This window comes from Scyliorhinus canicula, chromosome 1 (assembly GCF_902713615.1).
Source record: "Scyliorhinus canicula chromosome 1, sScyCan1.1, whole genome shotgun sequence".
Taxonomy (NCBI): Eukaryota; Metazoa; Chordata; class Chondrichthyes; order Carcharhiniformes; family Scyliorhinidae; genus Scyliorhinus; species Scyliorhinus canicula.
The window spans coordinates 291,277,462-291,300,532 of record NC_052146.1 but is presented as its reverse complement, the minus strand read 5'-3'; the positions used below and the strand labels follow the sequence as shown (position 1 = coordinate 291,300,532).

Below are 23,071 nucleotides of genomic sequence, written 5' to 3'. Positions count from 1 at the left end.
GAAGGGCCTGTTCTGTGCTGTACTGTTCTATGTTCTATGTTCTATCCCCATTTAGGGTCTGTTGCTGTCCTGTGTGTCCGTCCTCTGTTCATCACTGTCCTGGTCATCAGTCCTCTGTGCGTCTGTCTGCTGTGTCACAGTGATGGAGGAAGGCCTTCGTTTCCGTCTGCCATCCCGCCGTGGCATCCGTCCCTGGGGGCATCTGGATCTGCCACTTGTGGGGTCCGAGCAGCGGCAGACGGTCCGGGACGATCGTCAGCAGGTCCTGCAACACACGATGCAGCATGTATCATTACACACACGGACTGGGGTGAGGGGTGATGCGACCATCAATTCAAGCGAAACAGAGAGTAGATGTAAACTGTGGCTTTAATCAACTAGAACAGTGCCTGCCTGTGACTGATCTGCGACTGAGAGCCGCCTACAGGGCTGCTGCTCTATATACCTCCCCTCAAGGGGCGGAGCCCACAAGGGCACCAACATGATACATTCCATGTAATATCGTACAATGGTTCATAGGTGGAGCCCGTATGGGCAACAGCGTGATACAGTAACATACATGGTGAATGGTTAATACAGCACAGGGGGGTTTAGTTGGGGGGGGGGGGGGGGGGAATTGGGTGAGGGTGTGTGCTGGGGAGGTGGAATGGGGTGAAGGTGTGTGCTGGGGGGCTGGAGTGGGGTGAGGGTGTGTGCTGGGGGTGGGGTGTCTAGGTAGGCAGGGGACTCACTTGCTGGTGCGCCTCCGATCTGGTAAGAGGCAACCTCAAGGTCCCCGCCTCCACCAACGAGGTCCAGTGCCCTCTGCTCGTGTACTGTAAGGGGGTGCAGTACAAGTGAACCCCCTCCAGTTCTTGCACGTTCCCTGTGGTTGTGGGCAGTAAAGCATCAGGGTTAGTCGGTACACAGCATCCCGCGCAGGTGTCGCCTATATGATGGGATGGGAGCACTGGGCACCCGACCACGCTGGCTCTCAGGGGTGTGCAGCACATGAGGATCAAGTGGGGAGGTTTGGCAACACACCTGGGGGGGAGAGGGGGGGTATTGTCACATGTGTGGCTGGTAGGGGTTGGGTGGTACCAAGGGCACATCTTGGTGTACTCATCAGCTCGTGCACCTTCTTGCGGCACTGCTCGGCCATCCGTGGGGTTTGCCCCACCATGCTTACCGCAGTTCCCACCTCACACAAATTCCTCCGCACTGTGTTGGCAGGGTGCTGGTGGCCACGTCGACGACACAGGATCGCCCTCCTATCTTCGACCATGTCCAGCAGCGTCTCTAGGTCGTGGTCATGGAACCTTGGGGCGGCACGGTGGGGGGCATACATCTTGCCGGTCTTGTAAGTTTGCAGCGCTCACGCAAATTTCAAGCGACGTGGCGCCGCGTCATCAGGACGTTGCGCGAATGACGCCGGTATGGCACCACGCCCCCTGCGCTTCTTGGCGCGCCCGTGCTGGCCCCTTTTGCGGGCCAGAATAAGTCATCGGATCGGGCCCCTGACGCCGTCGTAAAGCGCGACGGCGTTTACTAAGGCGCAGGGACTCTGCCGCGGGATAGAAGAATCCCACCCATATTTCCTGAGTGAACAATATGTCATACCCACCGCAACCATCAAGCAAGGCAGAAACATGGCAGGTTTTCATGCTTCTTTTCCCCAATGTGCATGTAGCAGGGAACCTGGAAATCGCCCGCAATGAAGAGGATTCAGAATTTGAACTCAGCAAATAATCGGTCATCAAAATAAGCACATCTTCTCAACACCACATAGCATCTGTAGACTGGAGAAAAGCCAGACCCTCTTTTTCAATCAAACAAGGGCTTTCGCCAGCCACATGACAACTCGTGTAGTCCAATTTCTTGGATTTAAAACATTAATCGCGCATCCCTTATGACTAATATAATTTGAACAATTCTTCCACTGTACAAGCAATAAATTGCCAGATGAAAAGGATGCTGCAAATTGGTTAATAAATAGTTTTTTAAAAATTAGCTCACAAAGTCCATGCTGAAAATGTCTAAATTTGGTAACAGCAGAAGGTTCCAAGTGAATCATAGAATCTACAGTGCGGAAGGAGGCCATTTGGCCCATCGAGTCTGCACTGGCCCTTGGAACGCGCACCCCACTTAAGCCCGTACCGCCACCCTACCTGATAACCCCACCTAACCCTTCTGGACACTAAGGGCAATTTAGCATAGCCGATCCACCTAACCTGCACATCTTTGGACTGCGGAAGGAAACCGGAGCACCCGGAGGAAACCCACGCAGACACAGGGAGAACATGCCTGTTCTGCACAGACAGTAACCCAAGCCAGGAATCGGACCTGGGTCCTTGGTTCTGTGAAGCAACAGTGTTAACCACTGTGCCACCCATCTGCAAAGGAAACCTGAACACATATGGGGCATGGAGATGGTTCCGGAACAGGTTTGCATTCCTGGCCAGTATGGGGATTGAACCCGCGACCTTGGCATTATTAGCACGACACTCTAACCATCTTAGCTAACCGGCCATCCCTCCCTCACCTCCAAACCCTCACCCCCTCCTCATCAATCCCTTACTCTTCTCATTTAGGAGTGAATTAAGGCCGTGGCCTCTATTATCAAACCCGGGACCCTGGAGCTGTGAAGCAACAGTGCTAACCACTATGCTACCATGCTGTCCCCTGGGAATGAAGTGGGAGGTTCGGAAGAAAGGGACAGAATAAACTGCTTTTATTAGATGAATGGCAAAATATTAAAAACATGTAATCAAGTGACCAATACGTAATCAATATCATCCCCAAAATAAAGATACACAACGAATGTGACAATCAAAGTGTAGTTAGCCAAACAAAGTATCACCATAGTACTCAAGACAACTAAAGTGCCGGAGAATGTAAATAGTCCCATAGGAAGCATTTTCCATTTCCATTAGTGTTGATACTTTAATTTTAAGAAATTCCTGAAACAATGTTGATTTTCAAATTAATGTATAGGAGGAACAGACCATAATGGTTTCTGCAGCAGAATAGGTCATGCTATGCATACACTCGCAAACTAAACAGGCTCCTTTGGAGATGTTTCTGTTTCTAGCATACAACAGAAATGATTCACAATATATTGGGCTCATTGCTGAAGCAGGATCATGATGCTGTTCAGGTAAAGTCAATTATTCAAATTACCTATTTTGTGTGTGTTACAATAGGTGTTATTAATCAGGTTCAGCATCACTAATCATTTCCTGCGACAATCTCCCATCCCCTGCAAACTGTAGTGTGCTTTTACCTTTTGAATAGATCAGCAAACAATTGTGGAACCAAGATTTGAATAGACATTAACATACTGAACTCCACCATCGTTTGAGAGAAGCCAAATCTATAATAAATATTAATTGACTTCAGCCTGCTAGATCAGAAAATGCTTTCTAATCCTGTTAATTCACTGTCAGTTACTCAATAAAAATAATGAATTATCCAACAATTAAGCAACTCTGATTTAAAAAGTATGAAGCAAGAACTTTAATAATAATAATAATTTTTATTGTCACAAGTAGGCTTACATTAACACTGCAATGAAGTTACTGTGAAAAGCCCCTAGTCCCCACATCCGGCACCTATTAGGGTTCACAGAGTGAGAATTCAAAGTGTCCAAATTACCCAACAGCGCGTCTTTCAGGAATTGTGGGAGGAAACCGGAGCACCCGGAGGAAACCCACGCAGACACGAGGAGAATGTGCAGACTCCGCACAGTCACCCAAGCTGGTAATCGAACCTGGGACCCTGCTGCTGTGAAGCAACCATGCTAACTACTGTGCTACTTACATCAACAGCAAACAACAACCAATATTAATTGTGTTTATTGTAGCCAGCAATAAAGAAATAAAACCAATGACTTAATACAGATTTTAAAAACTTAATTTTGTCACCATTATTATTTAAAAGGTTGCTCACTTCATTATTCCTCTATTTTTGGCCTACCTTTCTGACCAAGCTTTCAGTTATGGTCTGTACCATGGTTCATTAATCACCTTATAATTCTCTCTGCCCTGTTGTGCTATGTACTCTGGGATAACACAGGCTGCAACTCGATGCAGCTTTGACCAAAGGACACTCCAGACTTTGAAGTAAGTTCAATGTGATTTATTGAACCATTAGCACAGTTCTCTATGAGTTTGACTCTCCTGCTAATCTTGCTATAGTAACTCAGTCTAACTAACCAGTCTGCTCCAAGCCACGTGGTGGGTGTGCTGCTTCTAATGTGCCCCTGTCCTACTCTCTAAGTGTCTCCTGTGGAAAGAGACAGAGCATGTGTGCCCTGTCCTTATATATGGGTTGTGTAATGCCCCCTTGTGGTAGTGTCCCCTTTGGGTGTCTTGATTACCCATTGGTTGGGTGCCCTGTTGTAATAACCCATTGGCTGTATGTCGACATGTCGTGACATCTCTGGTGCTCCCTCTAGTGGTTACTTAGTTGTAGTGTATTTACATTAACCCCTTATGTATATACAGTGATGCATATCACCACATGCCCTTCTGCAAAGTACTGTGGAAAGTTTTCTATGTTAAAGATTTAATTACAAGTTCCATTTCAGGTGTTGCATGATCCATTTTGGGCTTAATGGTCTTTTTCTACTCTTAAAAGCCTTTTTTCATATTTTATAAAATAACTTAACTACTCCTTTAACGGGACTTCCAGGTCACAAAATGAGATATTCGAGGTATTGGCCACAAACAATTCCTGGAACATCCCATCTGAGAAAACATATGAACATACACATATGCGAATTAGGGGCAGGAGTCAGCCACTTGGCCCTTTTGAGGCTGCTCCGCCATTCAATAAGATCATTATTGATACAATTTTAACCTCGGCTTCACATTCACCCTATCCCAAAAACCTTTCTCCCCCTTTCTAACAAAGGTGCAAAAATTTTCGAAGTTCACAGGTTAAGTCCCTCCCCCAACTTCCTCAAGGAATAATTAATTTGAAGAATAAGAATGCATGCAACCAACCTTAAAAAGCTTGACTTCTGCCTCCAAATGTTGAATATATTCTGATTGGTCATTAATAATAGGTACGAGATCTTCAATAGATGGGGAACAATCTGAATAATTTCTTGCTTTCTATATACGAAAAGAAATGGTCAAATATTTATAAATATATTTATATTCTTGATTCAGTGCACATCATGATTTAGATTATTTATTTTCTTAGTTCCTATAAAGCCAGGCGTTGATCAAAATTTGTAAAGTCAGCAATAAAAAAAAACTAAATAATTTTCATTTTACATCATAAACATGTCCCCTTTTCAAGATCACAATAAAAGTTAGAGCAATTCTTGTACATCAGTCTGAAATGTATCAATTTCTAAATTCCGTTTTCAGTATGAAGACAGTTTATTTTGATGATTTTCATCTTGCCCGTTTTGTCTTACAACTTGAAATAAGTCCTAGTATCGCAGCATAGCCAGTCACTGTTAGCAGTTAAGCAGCTCATTATCTCCTATGCAGCAAGTAAAGTGGAAGTTTATGAAAGTATTTCAGTAAGGTTCCAACTGTGGCCTGAATTTATGTTTAATTGCAAAAGTCATGTGCGCTCGCATTAAAAGGACCAATTAATACATTTACCAAATTTTATGCAGGTACTAACTTAAATAAAGTAGATGTAAATGACATCACAGAATTGTTACGGCACACGAGGCCGCCAGTTCGCCCATTGGGGAGGCACAGACTCCCCAAACAAGCAGCGTGACTTATTGCCATTCCCTGCACATTCAAATAATCATCTAATACCTTCTTGAATGCTTCGATTGAACCTACTGCCATCACACTTCAAAGCAGTACATTCGAGACCCGAATGACGAGTGTAAAAAGATTTTTCCTCACATCACATTTTCTTCTTTTGCAAATCACTTTAAATCGGTGGCCTCTCATTCTTGATCTGTTTATGAGCGGGAACAGCTCGTAAACAAAATTTTATCCCTTATTATATATTGTCCAATTCAATGGTATCATATTCTGACACATATCCAACTCATTAAAAAGTTATTTTGGTTGTTGTGTGATGCGAATGCGGGAACAGCATTTTTGTGAGCTCCAGCTCCACTCAACTTTTAATCAATCTTTTCATCCTAGTCCACATTTTGTATTAGTCTTTTCTTGGGTTACATGGCTTGAGTTAGGTCCCAGGAAATTTATGCTAAGTGCCTTTGCAAGAAAGAGCAGAGATAAAATGTTAAAATCCTCGTTTGTTCATGGCAGCTGGAGTGGGGCCCTGTTTTCAGTAGCACAGTTGCTATTGAGTAGGCTTTCACCTTGGCAGTGCTGTTTGCATCGGATGATGGCTCCCAGCAGAGATGTTGGGCTCCATCTAACCAAATGGGAAGAGTTCTATAGCGAGCGCGTATAGCTGCCTGTTTCCCAGGCCTCAAAGCGCCTAGAAAACACAATGCTACCTAACACGACTCTGGTTAGATATGGGCACTCAGCGGGGAACACACGGCGGAGGTCGCACTTAGTCCTGTTTCCTGTACTGAAGAGCCCTGCCTGCTGGAACGCCTCAGTGCAAGGAGAGATTGGGACGGCATTTCTAAATGGCTTTCCGATCTCTCGACACCCCTCCCCACACCCCCCTCTGTCTTTACCTTTATAGTGTGACACCTAGAACTACACACAATACTCCAGCTGAGGTGTAACTGGGGTCTTGTCACAACACCGTGGGCTGGGCTAGTGAATTCCAGCCCCACTTGACTCGCAACTAGATTTCATATTAATACTGTGGCTTTGGTCACGCTAAATTGATTACAGTCAACAGGTTTGTAAATTTAAACACAAGTAATCTTTTATCATTAACAGTAATTATACTTAATTAGGCACAAATACAACTGGCCATCTACTATTGGATTCCTAACCAACCCCCCCTTTCTAACTCTCGCCACTTTCTACACATTCATACATACAGACAAACAACAGAGGGAAAAGAGTGGTTGAGAGGTAAAGAAAATATAATAAAATCAAAAGATCTTTGATTCTGATGGATATCTTCCAGTTAGTTTATTTCTCAAGATTATGCATTCAGTTGGATCATTTCTTTTCCTTCAATGATCTTCACTGCAGACTCACAGAGACAGCAGGCAACCGGCAGCAGAGAAGTAGACAACACATCTCCTCTTCCTTCGAGGGACTAAAGGCTTCTGCTACATTCTCTCAGAATGCAGTGTGGAGCTTAGTGTCTGATTGGTTGAAGCTGCCCCCACCCTAATTGCTGAGAGGCAGTTATCTGGCAATCACCTGAGGCCTGTTGAGGGCTGTTTAGGGGCACATTGTATTCTTCTCTTTGAAGTTAAGGTATTTTTTTGAGTCATCGGTTAGCTGAGGTCTGTATAAAAGACAGACAGACTGCGCACAAAGTAAGCGAGCACTTTCCAGGAGACTCATCCGGAGTGAGACTCATACAGAGTGGAGGATTGAAACTTGGTAATTTGGTGCAGTGAGGTAATCCGGTGCAGAGTGTGAGGAGGTGCTCTTTAACCCTGGTAAGTGACTGGTAAGTAGTCTCTCTTTTTCTTTTCATTGTCATATTTATTTATTTTTATTTTGAAATTCTAGTTGTTTAGGTTTCCAAGGGTTTAAGACATGGCAGGAGATCCCAGACCCGTGTCATGCTCCGTGTGTGCGATGTGGGAGCTCAGGGACACGTCCACTGTCCCTGGCTCCTTCACGTGCAAGAAGTGTGTTCAGTTGCAGCTCTTGTTAGACCGCTTGACGGCTCTGGAGCTGCGGATGGACTCACTTTGGAGCATCCGCGATGCTGAGGAGGTCGTGGATAGCACGTTTAGCGAGTTGGTCACACCGCAGGTGAAGGTTACTGAGGGAGATAGAAAATGGGTGACCAAAAGAAAGAGCAAGAGTAGGAAGGCAGTGCAGGTGTCCCCTGCGGTCATCTCCCTGCAAAACAGATATACCGCTTTGGATACTGTTGAGGAAGATGGCTCACCAGGGGAAGGCAGCAGCAGCCAGGTTCATGGCACCGTGGCTGGCTCTGCTGCACAGCAGGGCAGGAAGAAAAATGGCAGGGCTATAGTGATAGGGGACTTGATCGTAAGGGGAATAGACAGGCGGTTCTGTGGACGCAATCGAGACTCCAGGATGGTATGTTGCCTCCCTGGTGCAAGGGTCAAGGATGTCTCGGAGCGGCTGCAGGACATTCTGGGGGGGAGGGTGAACAGCCAGCTGTCGTGGTGCACATAGGCACCAACGATATAGGTAAAAAACGGGATGAGGTCCTACAAGCGGAATTCAGGGAGTTAGGAGTTAAACTAAAATGTAGGACCTCAAAGGTAGTAATCTCAGGATTGCTACCAGTGCCACGAGCTAGTCAGAGTAGGAATGTCAGGATAGATAGGATGAATGCGTGGCTCGAGAGATGGTGCAAGAGGGAGGGATTCAAATTCCTGGGGCATTGGGACCGCTTCTGGGGGAGGTGGGACCAGTACAAACCGGATGGTCTGCACTTGGGCAGGACTGGAACCGATGTCCTAGGGGGGGTGTTTTCTAGAGCTGTTGGGGAGGGTTTAAACTAATGTGGCAGGGGGATGGGAACCGATGCTGGAAGTTGGAAGGTAGTAAAACAGGGACAGAAACAAAAGGAAGTAAGGGGAAAAGTGCAAGGCAGAGAAGACATAGTCAGAAATCCATAAGGGCGACAGTACAAGGTACAGTGACTGAGGGGAGCACAGTGAATAGGCCCAGTAATAACAAAAGGAATAAAACTGGAGATGTTAAGATTCAAAACAGAGGTAAAAAAAACCAACATAAGTGTACTTTACCTGAATGCTCGTAGTATTCGGAATAAAGTAAATGAGTTGGTGGCACAAATCATCGTAAATTACTATGATTTAGTGGCCATTACTGAAACATGGTTAAAGGATGGTCACGACTGGGAGTTAAATATCCGAGGGTATCAAACTATTCGGAAGGACAGAGTGGATGGTAAGGGAGGTGGTGTTGCTCTGTTATTTAAGGATGACATCCGGGCAATAGTAAGGGATGACATCGGTGCTATGGAGGATAAGGTTGAATCCAATTGGGTGGAAATCAGGAATAGTAAGGCGAAAAAGTCACTGATAGGAGTAGTCTATCGGCCACCAAATAGTAACGAGATGGTGGGGCAGGCAATAAACAAAGAAATAACTGATGCATGTAGAAATGGTACAGCAGTTATCATGGGGGATTTTAATCTACATGTCGATTGGTTTAACCAGGTCGGTCAAGGCAACCGTGAGGAGGAGTTTATAGAATGTATCTGCGATAGTTTCCTAGAACAGTATGTAATGGAACCTACGAGGGAACAAGCGGTCCTAGATCTTGTCCTGTGTAATGAGACAGGATTGATTCATGATCTCATAGTTAGGGATCCTCTCGGAAGGAGCGATCACAATATGGTGGAATTTAAAATACAGATGGAGGGTGAGAAAGTAAAATCAAATACTAGTGTTTTGTGTTTAAACAAAGGAGATTACAAGGGGATGAGAGAAGAACTAGCTAAGGTAGACTGGGAGCTAAGACTTTATGGTGGAACAGTTGAGGAACAGTGGAGAACCTTCCAAGCGATTTTTCACAGTGCTCAGCAAAGGTTTATACCAACAAAAAGGAAGGACGGAAGAAAGAGGGAAAATCGACCGTGGATATCTAAGGAAATAAGGGAGAGTATCAAATTGAAGGAAAAAGCATATAAAGTGGCAAAGATTGCTGGGAGATTAGAGGACTGGGAAATCTTTAGGGGGCAACAGAAAGCTACTAAAAAAGCTATAAAGAAGAGTAAGATAGAGTATGAGAGTAAACTTGCTCAGAATATAAAAACAGACAGTAAAAGTTTTTACAAATATATAAGACAAAAAAGAGTGGCTAAGGTAAATATTGGTCCTTTAGAGGATGAGAAGGGAGTTTTAATAATGGGAAATGAGGAAATGGCTGAGGAACTGAACAGGTTTTTTGGGTCGGTCTTCACAGTGGAAGACACAAATAACATGCCAGCGACTGATAGAAATGAGGCTATGACAGGTGAGGACCTTGAGAGGATTGTTATCACTAAGGAGGGAGTGATGGGCAAGCTAATGGGGCTAAAGGTAGACAAGTCTCCTGGCCCTGATGGAATGCATCCCAGAGTGCTAAAAGAGATGGCTAGGGAAATTGCAGATGCACTAGTGATAATTTACCGAAATTCACTAGACTCTGGGGTGGTCCCGGTGGATTGGAAATTAGCAAACGTGACGCCACTGTTTAAAAAAGGAGGTAGGCAGAAAGCAGGAAATTATAGGCCAGTGAGTTTAACTTCGGTAATAAGGAAGATGCTGGAATCTATCATCAAGGAAGAAATTGCGAGGCATCTGGATAGAAATTGTCCCATTGGGCAGACGCAGCATGGGTTCGTAAAAGGCAGGTCGTGCCTAACTAATTTAGTGGAATTTTTTGAGGACATTACCAGTGCAGTAGATAACGGGGAGCCGATGGATGTGGTATATCTGGATTTCCAGAAAGCCTTTGACAAGGTGCCACACAAAAGGTTGCTGCATAAGATAAAGATGCATGGCATTAAGGGTAAAGTAGTAGGATGGATAGAGGATTGGTTAATTAATAGAAAGCAAAGAGTTGGGATAAATGGGTGTTTCTCTGGTTGGGTGTTTCTCTGGTTGGCAATCAGTAGCTAGTGGTGTCCCTCAGGGATCCGTGTTGGGCCCACAATTGTTCACAATTTACATAGATGATTTGGAGTTGGGGACCAAGGGCAATGTGTCCAAGTTTGCGGATGACACTAAGATGAGTGGTAAAGTGAAAAGTGCAGAGGATACTGGAAGTCTGCAGAGGGATTTGGATAGGTTAAGTGAATGGGCTAGGGTCTGGCAGATGGAATACAATGTTGACAAATGTGAGGTTATCCATTTTGGTAGGAATAACAGCAAACGGGATTATTATTTAAACGATAAAATATTAAAGCATGCCGCTGTTCAGAGAGACTTGGGTGTGCTAGTGCATGAGTCACAGAAGGTTGGTTTACAAGTGCAACAGGTGATTAAGAAGGCAAATGGAATTTTGTCCTTCATTGCTAGAGGGATGGAGTTTAAGACTAGGGAGGTTATGTTGCAATTGTATACGGTGTTAGTGCGGCCACACCTGGAGTATTGTGTTCAGTTTTGGTCTCCTTACTTGAGAAAGGATGTACTGGCGCTGGAGGGTGTGCAGAGGAGATTCACTAGGTTAATCCCAGAGCTGAAGGGGTTGGATTATGAGGAGAGGTTGAGTAGACTGGGACTGTACTCGTTGGAATTTAGAAGGATGAGGGGGGATCTTATAGAAACATTTAAAATTATGAAGGGAATAGATAGGATAGATGCGGGCAGGTTGTTTCCACTGGCGGGTGACAGCAGAACTAGGGGACATAGCCTCAAAATAAGGGCAAGTAGATTTAGGACTGAGTTTAGGAGGAACTTCTTCACCCAAAGGGTTGTGAATCTATGGAATTCCTTGCCCAGTGAAGCAGTTGAGGCTCCTTCATTACATGTTTTTAAGGTAAAGATAGATAGTTTTTTGAAGAATAAAGGGATTAAGGGTTATGGTGTTCGGGCCGGAAAGTGGAGCTGAGTCCACAAAAGATCAGCCATGATCTAATTGAATGGCGGAGCAGGCTCGAGGGGCCAGATGGCCTACTCCTGCTCCTAGTTCTTATGTTCTTATGTTCTTAAACAAACACCTGGCAGGAACCACTCACTGACAGTTGCCAGGCAGAACACTATCCCGGGTCAACCTACCTGTTGCCAGTTAGCCAATCAAACTGACTCCCTCCAAAACTGATACCCAAGATTCAGACAGCGCCAACGAGTCTAGTCTCTGCTCTCCAAAATACAAAAACTAGGAACACACCGTCTGAGCAAGCACTCTTCTGCTTAAAGGCATATTCTGATTAATGGTCCACCGACCAAGAACAAAATAAAATGGGAACAAAGGAAATAAGCAGAATGGACTCTTATAATAGATTCAGCATAACCTCCTTGCTCTTGTTCTCGGTGCCCCTATTAATAAAGCCCAGAATACTAAATACTACATGAGGAACTACTTCTCCCAAAGGGTTGTGAATCTGTGGAATTCGCTACCCCAGTGTGCGGTAGATGCTGGGACAGTGAGTAAATGTGAGGAGTTAGACAAATTTCTAATTGGTCATGGGTTGAAGGGTTATGGAGAACGGGCAGGACGGTGGAGTTAAGGCCAGGATGCGATCAGCCATGATCAAATAGCGAAGCAGACTTGATGGGCCAATTGGCCTAATTCTGCTCCTATGTCTTATGAACTTGTGCTTTATTAATTGCTTTCTCCACCTCTCCTGCCACCTTCAAGGATCTATGCATTCCTTTAAGACACCCAAGTTTCACCAAACACTAACTACACTTGTAGAAAACAAAAGCGGTTTCCAAATTTTGACAGAGAAAAGAAACTGCAATAACCCAAATATCATGGAAGCAATTACATTACAAAACAACAGGCAGGGTCACTATGGGACTAACCAAATTACATTACATAACAAGGCAGGGTCACTACACTGTGGTATCTAACCGAGTCAAATTCATTTTTGATTACTTGTCAATACAGGATTTGTACTGGTGTCGGGGAGCGTTCTTTTATTATTTTGCAGATTTTCCCAAGGTACAAATCAGTAGTTTTGACGAGCTAACTTACACCTTGTGGTCAGCAGTATTCTTACATTGTGGTACGATGCATACTATTCCCTTTAATCATGATTAATGCGGGAGGCACTATTTATAAAAGACATCAGGAATCAACCAACATACAAATAACTAGACGGCAAGGGTCAGGAGTGGAGAGCTGATCCAAAGAGGGAAAAGTAGGGATTGAAAATGGTAATTGATTTCTCATCATTGTAAATCCAGTCAAATATGAACCATCACCTAGATATTGCAGGTGCTCAAGTACTGCTGTGTAACTGTGTAACTATTCATTCATGACTGGACTTGATTTATCATTGAGTGCTATTTTGCCCTATTACTCATAAATAATATCCCAACACTAAATTAGTACTACTGCTAACCACATGGGGGACCCATTGCCAGTACTGGTGATAACATGATAGAAAGAAAGTAGCGTAATTATATACATTTTGAAAATTAATGTAAATATTTTGCTACTGACAGTTATATACTGTAATAAGTAACAAATTACTGATTATGCTGATATATTACACTCAGCTAAGATATTTTAGTGGCACAACCAACCGTCTTCAATTGTTGACACTATTGTTGTCTAAAGTGAATGCAAATGAGATGTTTGTGATATGAGGGGGGTGAGAAAGAAAAGAGTTCCTGGAGTCCTGCAAAGTGGCAATCAGCAACTCCACTGGGCGTTGCGACCCCTGACCAGTGACCTCATTGGCTGAGTGCCAGAGAAACTTCTGGAAGGGTGCGAAGAGGGGGATAAGAAGAGGCGTTCAGAGACCCTCCCCAGCGAAGGCTCGACACAGATGCAAAGGAGAAGACTCAACAGCGGTCCAGAGAACAGACAGAAGAAGCGTGCGAGATCCACCTTTGCAGATGAGGGCCCTGAGATGACTGAGGCTCAGCATATTGGACCTGCAATCGACCAAATTCATTGGCACAGGTACTAGAATCTCAGGCAAACTATATTTGGGAGGATAACATTGTAAATATATTTGGGTTGAATCATGAACCTGTGTTTGTCCTTTGTTCATCACGCAAATGAGGGCACCTGGGTAAAATGTTTTACTAATAAACTGGTCGAAGTGTCTGATAATTTACAGACAACAAACTGCTTTTTTCAGCTTCCCCTAGTCCTCAAACAAGTCTGCACCGCTTTAAATACTATTTTACTCTTTTCTTTTAACTGTCTTACTGTGAGCAAAAGATCTTACTTGTGGGATTAGAACTCAACTCAAAGAGCTTTCTCAAAATGTTTGAACACTTTAGCTCCACCCAGTAATGACACAGAAACATAACATAGAAAATAGGAGGTAGAAAAAAACAAAGAAAATTACAGCACAGGAACAGGCCCTTCGGCCCTCCCAGCCTGCGCCGATCCAGATCCTTTATCGAAACCTGTTGCCTATTTTTGAAGGATCTACTTCCCTCTGTTCCCCGCCCGTTCATATGTCTGTCTAGATGCATCTTAAATGATGCTATCATGCCTGCCTCTACCACCTCCGCTGGCAAAGCATTCCAGGCACCCACCACCCTCTGCGTAAAAAACTTTCTACGCACAGCTCCCTTAAACTTTCCCCCTCTCACCTTGAAATTGTGACCCCTTGTAATTGACACCCCCACTCTTGGAAAAAGCTTGTTGCTATTGAAAGGAGGCTATTTGACCTTTCGACATTGCTCCGCCATTCATTATGGTCATGGCTGATCATCCAACTCAATAGCCCAATCCCGCTTTCCCCCACATCCTTTGATCCCCTTCACCCCAAGTGCGACATCTAACTACTTCTTGAAAAGCTACAATGCTTTGGCCTTGCCTACTTCCTGTGGTTCCCCATTCAGGCCCCCACGAGTCGCGTTGAATAGCCATGTGCAGAACCACAAACTGTGTATGCGTGGGTTAACTTTTCTTTTGCATTGAGAAACTTTGCACAGTGGTCAACTTAAGATTTGGTGGAGCGACCCCCCCCCCAAAGCCTGGGAGCGCCCAACCCCCCCCCCCCCCCCCCAGCCTGGGAGCGCCCCCCCCCCCCCCAGCCTGGGAGCCCCCCCCCCCCCCCCCCACTCCACCCCCACTGCATGGTTAATCCCAGTTTGGGTCAGCTGAGGGACAGTTGTTGTAATTATTGTTGTATTCAACATCCAGGTTTAAAGCTTCCCCTCTCTTTACTGAAGACGGCGCAAAATCATCCGATGCTTGTGGAGTTGAAGAATGGAGAAACCTACAATGGTCACTTGGTCAGCTGTGACAACTGGATGAATATTAACTTGCGAGAGGTTATTTGTACGTCCAGGGATGGGGACAAGTTCTGGAAGATGCCGGAATGTTACATTCGTGGCAGCACCATTAAATATCTGCGCATCCCTGATGAAATCATTGATATGGTGAAAGAAGAGGTGGTGTCAAAGGGCAGAGGTCGTGGCCTCCAGCAACAGAAGCAGCAGCAACAACAGAAAGGGCGAGGAGCTGGTGGGGGTGCTGGCAGAGGTGTGTTTGGTGGGAGGGGCCGTGGAGTGGCCAGAGCAAACCGAGGACACGAGAAGAAGCTGGGAAAGTTATCGGGAGTAAAGAAACTGCAAAGAGAATCATGTCTGTGTGTGTTTGTGTGTGTGAGTGAGTCAGATTCTGAAAATCTTTCTTTTGTGTAAAGAAGTCACATTTGGGTTTAGTTGGAGATTCTGTCATTTATAAATAAATATTGTCAGAAGAAAAAAAAAATATCAAAAAAAAAAACTTTGGTGAAACATTTTGGCTTCTCCACTCTTGCATTCAATACTATATTCATTCCTTTAGCAAGGCATCATTGAGGCTCTGTAATGAACTGACAGAAAATCTGCTAGATCTGGTAGGTTTTTCTTCCTTTGCCCCGACTTGGAAAACTCTTTAGCGGCACATTATTTTGTTTATTTGCTTTAGAACGGATGCAATGTGCCAGTCTAAATGATAGTTAGGGTGCGCTCATGGCCTTCTTGATTTGAAATTCAGTATTCTGCAGCTCAAGCAACTAAGCCAGCATTGGGCTAATTTTATGTTTTTCTATCACATGCAAATGTAAACCGATAACCTTGCACTTGGAAAGTACAGAAAATTTGCAGTCTAAAATCCAAGTGAAACTATTGTAAAAATGATTATGCTTAAATAAGTACATGTTCAAGTTTACTAGTATATTACCAGGAGACATTTATTGGTCGCAGATGCAGAACTTGTCCTTTCTTCCATTTCCTGACGTTGCAAGAGGTCTCTGAGCTCATTCACTGTATCAAGAAAAATATATCATCAAACACACTCTGATTTAATAGCAATACCCATTGAACACAAAATGTACTTAGCACACTAAACATAAATAAATAGACACATACTCACAACCAGTTAAAGAACACCAGCCTGAATATGGCAAACATGAAATTGATTATCTAACAGGACATTTGCCATTGATGCCAACATAATAAATTTTAGGTTATTTTTAGTTACAGTACAAGTTAGGATAAAGGTAATACCTGGCCCACAACTAAAATGATCCTACAGTACCTTTCTAGCCATTTGGAAAAGTCTCATGCAAAGGCCTGTCACTTTTGTAGCTGTCAGGGTTTTATGGTTTTATCAAAAAGCAAAATACTCCGGATGTTAGCAATCTGAAATAAAACAGAAAATGCTGGAAATTCTCAGTAGAACTAGCAGAATTTATGGTGAGAGAAATAGTTAACATTTCATATCAACAACATTTCATCGAAACATTGATGAAAAGTCATAAATCTGAAACACTATATTGCATGCCAGGTGAGCAAAACCTAATAAATGTTGTAAACACTTGTGAGTGACAAGAGGTCTTTGGGTGCGATTTTACGGCCGCGCCCACCTGGAGACCGGTAATTCCCGCGCGAGGTCAATGGACCTTTACATGGCCCCCATCCCGTCCGTGGCGATCTTGCGTCGGGCACGGCTGAAGAATCAGCCTTTTATCTTCCATGTCATTCTTCTGCTTTGCCATCAAGCATTTCACTCTGTTCAATCCTTCCACCCCTCATTCAAAACACTGCTGGATAACCCTCCTCCAAGTCACATGCTGACTTCTCCATGGAGACATCCTCCCTTTGTTTTGGCATCACGTGACTTATTAATTTACACCTGAACTCACCTAGCCTGCTCATCTCTGCCATCCTCTACCTCATTTAATCCTACTAACAGCTGTATCTTGTATCCTGTCTTTTTGATGCGCTGTACCTCATTTTCTTCTGCCAAACCACCAAATACAAAATTATCATGAGAAGCAAAGACCTGCTTGTCTCCTTTATCCACTCCCTCAAACCACTATTAAAATAATTAACAGCCGATTGCCACCTAGGGAATTTTTGAAATATTATCCAAACCATCCCAAATTTCATATAACTATATGTGCATATGTTATTAAAGGTGGCAGTGCAGGTTGAGAAAGGGAGATACGATCCTGGACTTTTCAGGTAGAAGCATAGAATACAAAAGCAAGGACTCTCTAGAGTTGTTACAGAATGAGGCCATTTGGCCCATTGCGTCTGCACCGGCTCTGAGCGAGTAATTCACAGATTTCAATTCCCTCACCTTCTCCCTGTAATCCTGCACATTCTTCCTTTTCAGATAACTGTCTAATTTCCTTTTAGATGCCTTGATTGAACCTCCCCTACACACCCAGGTCCTGCATTCCAGACCCCAGTCATTTGCTGTGTGTTAAAGATTTTTCTCACGTTGCTTATGCTTCTTTTGCCAATTACTTTAAATCTGTGCCCTCTCATTCGTGATCCTTTCTCAAGTGGGAACAGAGTCTCCCCCTCTACTCTGTCCTGACCCCCCACGATTTTGAATACCCGAGTGAACACCGATAAGAAGTATTCATTTAACACCCGACGTCCGGTGGCGGCCATGGTTTGACCGGTTGCACACATGGTGCCTCTAGTGTGGAGGTGTTGGTTTTGGAACTTGCTGTCCATTTGATGGATAATTTTTTGAGACAAAGTGTGAGGAGAGAGGAGGGTGGTTGATTCTCCCCCAGTGTGGAATGTGGACGGGGTTTTAGACTGGGCAAAAGTTGGTGAAAGCCCTTGCTCAGGAGTTGAAGGAGCCTCGTGGCGCAGCAGTATTGAGAAAGATGGCAGAGGGGGATTCGTTGTCGTCGACGGCCACATTGCCAATAGAGCAGCTCATGAGCTTCATAAAAGAAGAATTTGAACAACAGCATGAGGAAATGCAGAGAGATTGATTGAGTAGCAATCCTTTGTGGGTCGGTGTATCGAGTGGAGAAGCATCTGGAGGTAGAGGGTGTGTCAATAAAAGAAGTGGAGCAGACGATTTCAGACTAGAATGACCGAATCGTATCGCTGAAAGCAGAGATGTCGATGCTGGAGGAAATGTGCAAAGTGCTGCGGGCAAGGGTAGATGACCAGGAAAACGTGCCCAGGAAGCCGAATTTGCACATCATAGGTTTGCCGGAAGGAATGGAGGGAACGAGTGTCAGTGCCACCAGCTATGTGACGAAGATGTTTGAGAAGTTGGTAGATGAGAAGGTGTTTGACAGGGCCCCTGAAGTGGATTGGACTCACTGGTCCCCGAGATAGAGGTCAAGGGTAGGGCGCTGCCCCAGGCCATGGTTGTGTGAATGCACAAATTTCAGGTCAAAGAAAAGATTCTTGGTTGAATGCTGTGTGTACAATGAGGAGCGCGATGGGTTGAAGAGGTGAGTTTAAGTAAATAGAGGGGGGGGGGGGGGGGGGTGGAGGTAAGGTCCTTCATTTGGGCCCCCAAGTAGGAACTGCCATGCTCGCGAGATATGCTAGTAAACAGAAGCCAGGTGGGGGCTGTGTGGGTACTCAGAGTAGGTGGGAGGTGGGGGTAATGTGACACAGTTGTTCTTCCAAGTTAGACTCGAAGACAGAGGGGTTGGCCATTTTGTGTGGGCTCAAGTTTGTTGGGGAATGGATAGTTGGGTGGATCGTAGATTAGGGGATGATGGCACACCTCCATAAAGGGGGAGGTCGAAAGCCCCCCGGTCAAGGGAGCTGCAATCCAGTTTACTTGAAAAGGTGACATTAGTAGTGTTGATGGAGGTGAGAGACCCGGGGGTAGGTTTGTGATGATGAGGACGGTGCTGGCGGGGACACCGGTGATTTTGGTCAATTTGTACGCACCCAATTTGGACGACGTGGATTTTATTAAGAAACTGTTGGCATCCATTTAGATTTCCATAAGTTAATTATAAGGGGTGACTTTAATTGTGTGCTGGACCCTAGGGTGGGCCAGTCGAGACCTAAATCTATGGTTGGGACAGGGATGGCCTATGGGTGTTCATGGAACAGATGGGAGGGTTTGATCCATGGAGATTTAGGCACCCGAGAGAGAGACACCTGGGAGAGAAGGAATATTCCTTCTCCCTGGTTTCTCGGGTATACTCCTGAATAGATTTCTTTGTGGTGGGGAAGGAGGTGTTGGCGGGGGTGGTGGGACGGAGTATGCAGCATAATTAATTCAGACCATGCGCCGCACAATGTAGATGTGAGACTTGAACCGGGGCGGGCACAGAGACTGGAGTGGAGGTTTGATTTGGGTTATTGGCGGATAAAGAATTTTGTGATTAGGTGCAATGAGCCATAAAGAATGATGTGGAATTTAATCAAAACGGTGGTCTCTGCAGCCACATTCTGGGAGACATGAAGGTGGTGGTCCAAGGGGAGGTGGTTTATTTTAAGGCCCATAGGGATAAGGCTGAGAGAGATGAGAGGCGGAGGTTGCTGGAGGGTATTGTGGAGGTAGACCGCAGATATTCGGCAACCCCGTCTAGGGAGCTTTAGGCGGAGAGGAAGGAACTGCAAGGGCAGTTCAACCGATAGACAACAGGAAAGGTGGTGGGCCAGAGTACAAGTATTGGTGATAAGGCTTGTCGTCTGCTGTCACATCAGTTGGGGTAACAGGTGGTGGCATGGAAAATTGTGCAGGGAAACATTGGAGGAGTCATTGGGGTTGCAGGCAATAGTGGAGGGGGTGGGGCAATGCAGTCGGGGAAGGTGCCAAGGGCCGGATGGCTTCCCAGTCGAATTTCAAAAACAGTCCTTGGGGGAAATGGCCCAACACCTTATGAGTATGTTCAATGGAGCACTGGAGATGGGGGTTGCTGGGTACGTTGGCACAGGTCCCTATTTCTTTGATTCCAAAGAAAGATAAGGATCCACTATATTGTGAGTTGCATAGGCCCATTTTGTTGCTAAATACGGAGGTGAAGATCTGGAGGTTCCCCTCCAAGTCACTCACCACCCTGACTTGGAAATATATTGCCATTCCTTCCCTGTCGCTGGGGAAACATCCTGGAACTCCCTCCTTAAAAGCACAGTGTGTGTACCTACACCACAAGGACTGCAACTGTTCAAGAAGGCAACTTGCCACCACCTTCTAAAGGGCAACTAGGGATGGGCAATAAATGCTGACCTAACCAGTAACGCCCACATCCGGTAAAAATAAATTAAAAAAGAACCTCGACCACGTGTTGACTTAATATGATTATAACCCAGTTGGAGGTGCAGGTGGTGCGGGACTGGGGGGTGGGGCCTGGGTAAATACTCTGGGAGTCTGGTAGTGGTGGCAACACTGATGATTTGGAGGCAGTACTTAAAGCTGGGGGCGGGGTCAAGGGAGATGCCGAGTAGGGGGAACCACAGATTTGAGCCAGGGAAGCTGGATAGGAGGTTTCGGAGATGGGATCAGGGTATTAAAAGACCTGTTCCTCAGGGAACGTTTTGTGAGGTTGGAAGAGTTGGGGGAGAAATATGGACTGGGGCAAGGGGAAAGGTTTAGGTACCTGCAGTTTCGGGACTTTGCTAGGAGGAAATTCAAAGTTTCCCGATAGCGCCGGCCCCTTCATTGTTGGAAGAGGTATTAATGGCAGGGGGAATGGGGTGGTGTCGGCGATCTACGGGAGGATTTTAGGGGAGGTTATGGAAGACTGTTTGTGGTGCAAGGTGCTCCGGAGGGTGAACTTCTCAATCTCGTTTGCGAGGTTGGAGCTGATACAGCTGAATGTTGTGTATTGGGCTCACCTCACGAGGCCGAGGATGAGCCGAATCTTTGAGGGAGTGGAGGACATATGTTTTGGTCCTGTCCGAAGTTGGAGAAGTATTGGAGGGGGTTTTTCTATGACATCTCAGGGGTAGTGCACGTGAGCTTGAAACTAAGGGCCCTAGAAGCCATTTTCGAGGTGTCGGACCAGCCAGGGTTGCAGGTGGGTGCAGGAACAAATGTTTTAGCCTTCGGCTTGCTGATTGCCCGGAGATGGGTCCTGTTGGGGTGGAGGTCAGCTTCTCCACCCTGTGCCTCGGCTTGGCGGGAAGATATCCTGGAATTTTTGACTCTTGAGAAGGTGAAGTTTGAGCTGAGGGGGACGAAGGAAGGGTTCTATAATTCATGAGGACTGTTTATTGTCCACTTTCGACAATTGGTTGCCTTCGAACATTAGGGGGAGGAAGGTGGGGGGGGGGGGGGGGGGGGTTGTCTTGAGTACACTGTTTACTGACTGATTGTTAATTTTCTTTTTTTTGTTTTCTTTTGTTGTTTATTTGATGAAAATGTTGAAAATGAGGAGAATAAAAGATTTTTTTAAAAACTTAATGTTATTACAATTACGCAGCTCTTCCTCAAAGTCTTCATCGATCTGGTTTATGCTCTATTAATTACAAAGCTGGAACAAAAAATTATTTAAGAGCTTCCATTTCATTGAGGAGGCTTCAAGCAAATCCACAACCAGTAACCTGCTCTGAAAACTGTACTCAATTTTACAGCTGTGTCAAATTCCACCACAGCCTCGGAGACAATCCACGATATTCTCAAACAAAAATACTACTCTAAATTTAAAAACCAAAATATTCTTAAAAAGACAGTAAATTCACCCAACCTCTCAATGTTAATGGGTCTTATTTAAAAAATTCCAGGATCGCGATCCACATCATCACCAAAAACTAATCAGCTCTTTCTTGTCCAATATCCTATCTGTATATCAAGTTTCAATTAAATCCATCTAGTCATTTTTATAGTATATTACTTACAAACAGACTAACACACAGAGGTGAACACCATTACTGCCTCCCACCTTCAGTGATGGTGTTAATAAATATTAATCAGTAGTCACCTGCATGACTGTGTTGTAGCTCTCGCCAAGTCACTTCACCGTGATTCTCTCTCTTCCCTGGTGAACTTGTTAAATTTGGCTGGACTTTGTCATCCTCTGGAGATGGTACGGAGGATTCTGCCTGATGTTTTCCTTCCAGAGTACATTTCAGTTTTTGGATGCTCTCACTTGCCCTTTCTGTTAGTAGTTAAGAAAGGCAGATTGGACAAGTAGTTATAATTTTGCAAAAGATCTTTATGATCACTTCCATTTAAAAATAAAGAAAGCATGTTTGCAGTCTGAAAGAACTCGGCTGTTTTGTCACTACTTTTCATGCTACCACAAGGAGTATATAAATTCAAATGTTGAAAAATAAAAGTGGGGCTTATATAATTGTAGTCAACAAGTTGCATTTGTAGTCATCACATTTTCAAGACCCTATGGATGAGGAAACATTTAGATTAGGTCTTTATTTCAACAACAAAAACTTGTTTTTCTATAGCACACATGAACATACAAATTAGGAGCAGGAATAATAATACTAATAATCTTTATTGTCACAAGTAGGCTTACATTAACACTGCAATGATGTTACTGTGAAAAGCCCCTAGTCGTCACATTACGGCGCCTGTTTGGGTACATGGATGGAGAATTCAGAATGTCAAAATTACCCAACAGCACGTCTTTCGGGACTTGTGAGAGGAAACCGGAGTACGGAGGAAACCCTTGCAGACACAGGGAGAATGTGGAAACTCCGCACAGACTGTGACCCAAGCCAGGAATGGAACCTGGGACCCTGGCGCTGTGAAGCAACAGTGCTAACCACTATGCTACCATGACGCCCTAGGCCATTCGGTCCCTCAAGCTTGCTCCACCATTCAATAAAATCAGGGCTGATCGGATTGTGGCCTCAATTCCACATTCTCACCTTGCCCTGATATCCTTTGACCCCTTTGTCAGTTAAGAATCTATCCCTGCTTTCAGACTATTCAATTACACTGCCTCCACTGCTCTCCAGGAAAGGGAGCTCCAAAGATTCATGACCTTCTTGAGAAAAAAAGTCTCTGCATCTCTCTCTTAAATAAGAACCCTTTATTTTCAAACTGTCTTTCCTAGTTCTAATCACTCGCACAAGGGAGAAGCACCCTTTCACCATCCGCCCTGTCAGGACCTCTCGGGAACTTATATATTTCAATATCACCTCTGTCTTCTAAACTCCAATAGACACAGGCTCAGCATGTCGAATCTTTCCATTCCTGCG

At 44.7% G+C, this 23,071-nt stretch overlaps 2 protein-coding genes across 5 annotated transcripts in view; one reads left to right on the top strand and one right to left on the bottom strand.

Moving 5' to 3' along the window:
• The window catches only part of sdccag8 (SHH signaling and ciliogenesis regulator sdccag8), a 595,448-nt gene that overhangs the window by 567,862 nt on the left and 4,515 nt on the right, over positions 1-23,071 (bottom strand). For 3 of the 4 annotated variants that reach the window (XR_005462774.1, XR_005462773.1, XM_038815187.1), the window contains exons 2-4: positions 21,832-22,008; positions 15,864-15,946; positions 4,986-5,096 (exon numbers count right to left, since the gene is read on the bottom strand). Coding sequence is in view for 2 of the 4 variants with exons in the window: in XM_038815187.1 (XP_038671115.1) it covers positions 4,986-5,096; positions 15,864-15,946; positions 21,832-22,008 (371 nt within the window). In the remaining 2 variants the exon portion in view is untranslated. Of the gene's footprint in view, positions 1-4,985; positions 5,097-15,863; positions 15,947-16,220; positions 16,325-21,831; positions 22,009-23,071 lie in introns of those variants that run through there. The other variant, XM_038815207.1, reaches the window with a different exon arrangement.
• Positions 14,848-15,410, top strand: LOC119975486 (U6 snRNA-associated Sm-like protein LSm4). The gene has a single exon (XM_038815221.1). It carries the CDS (start codon positions 14,885-14,887, stop codon positions 15,338-15,340), a length of 456 nt encoding a protein of 151 aa, XP_038671149.1. The 5' UTR covers positions 14,848-14,884; the 3' UTR covers positions 15,341-15,410.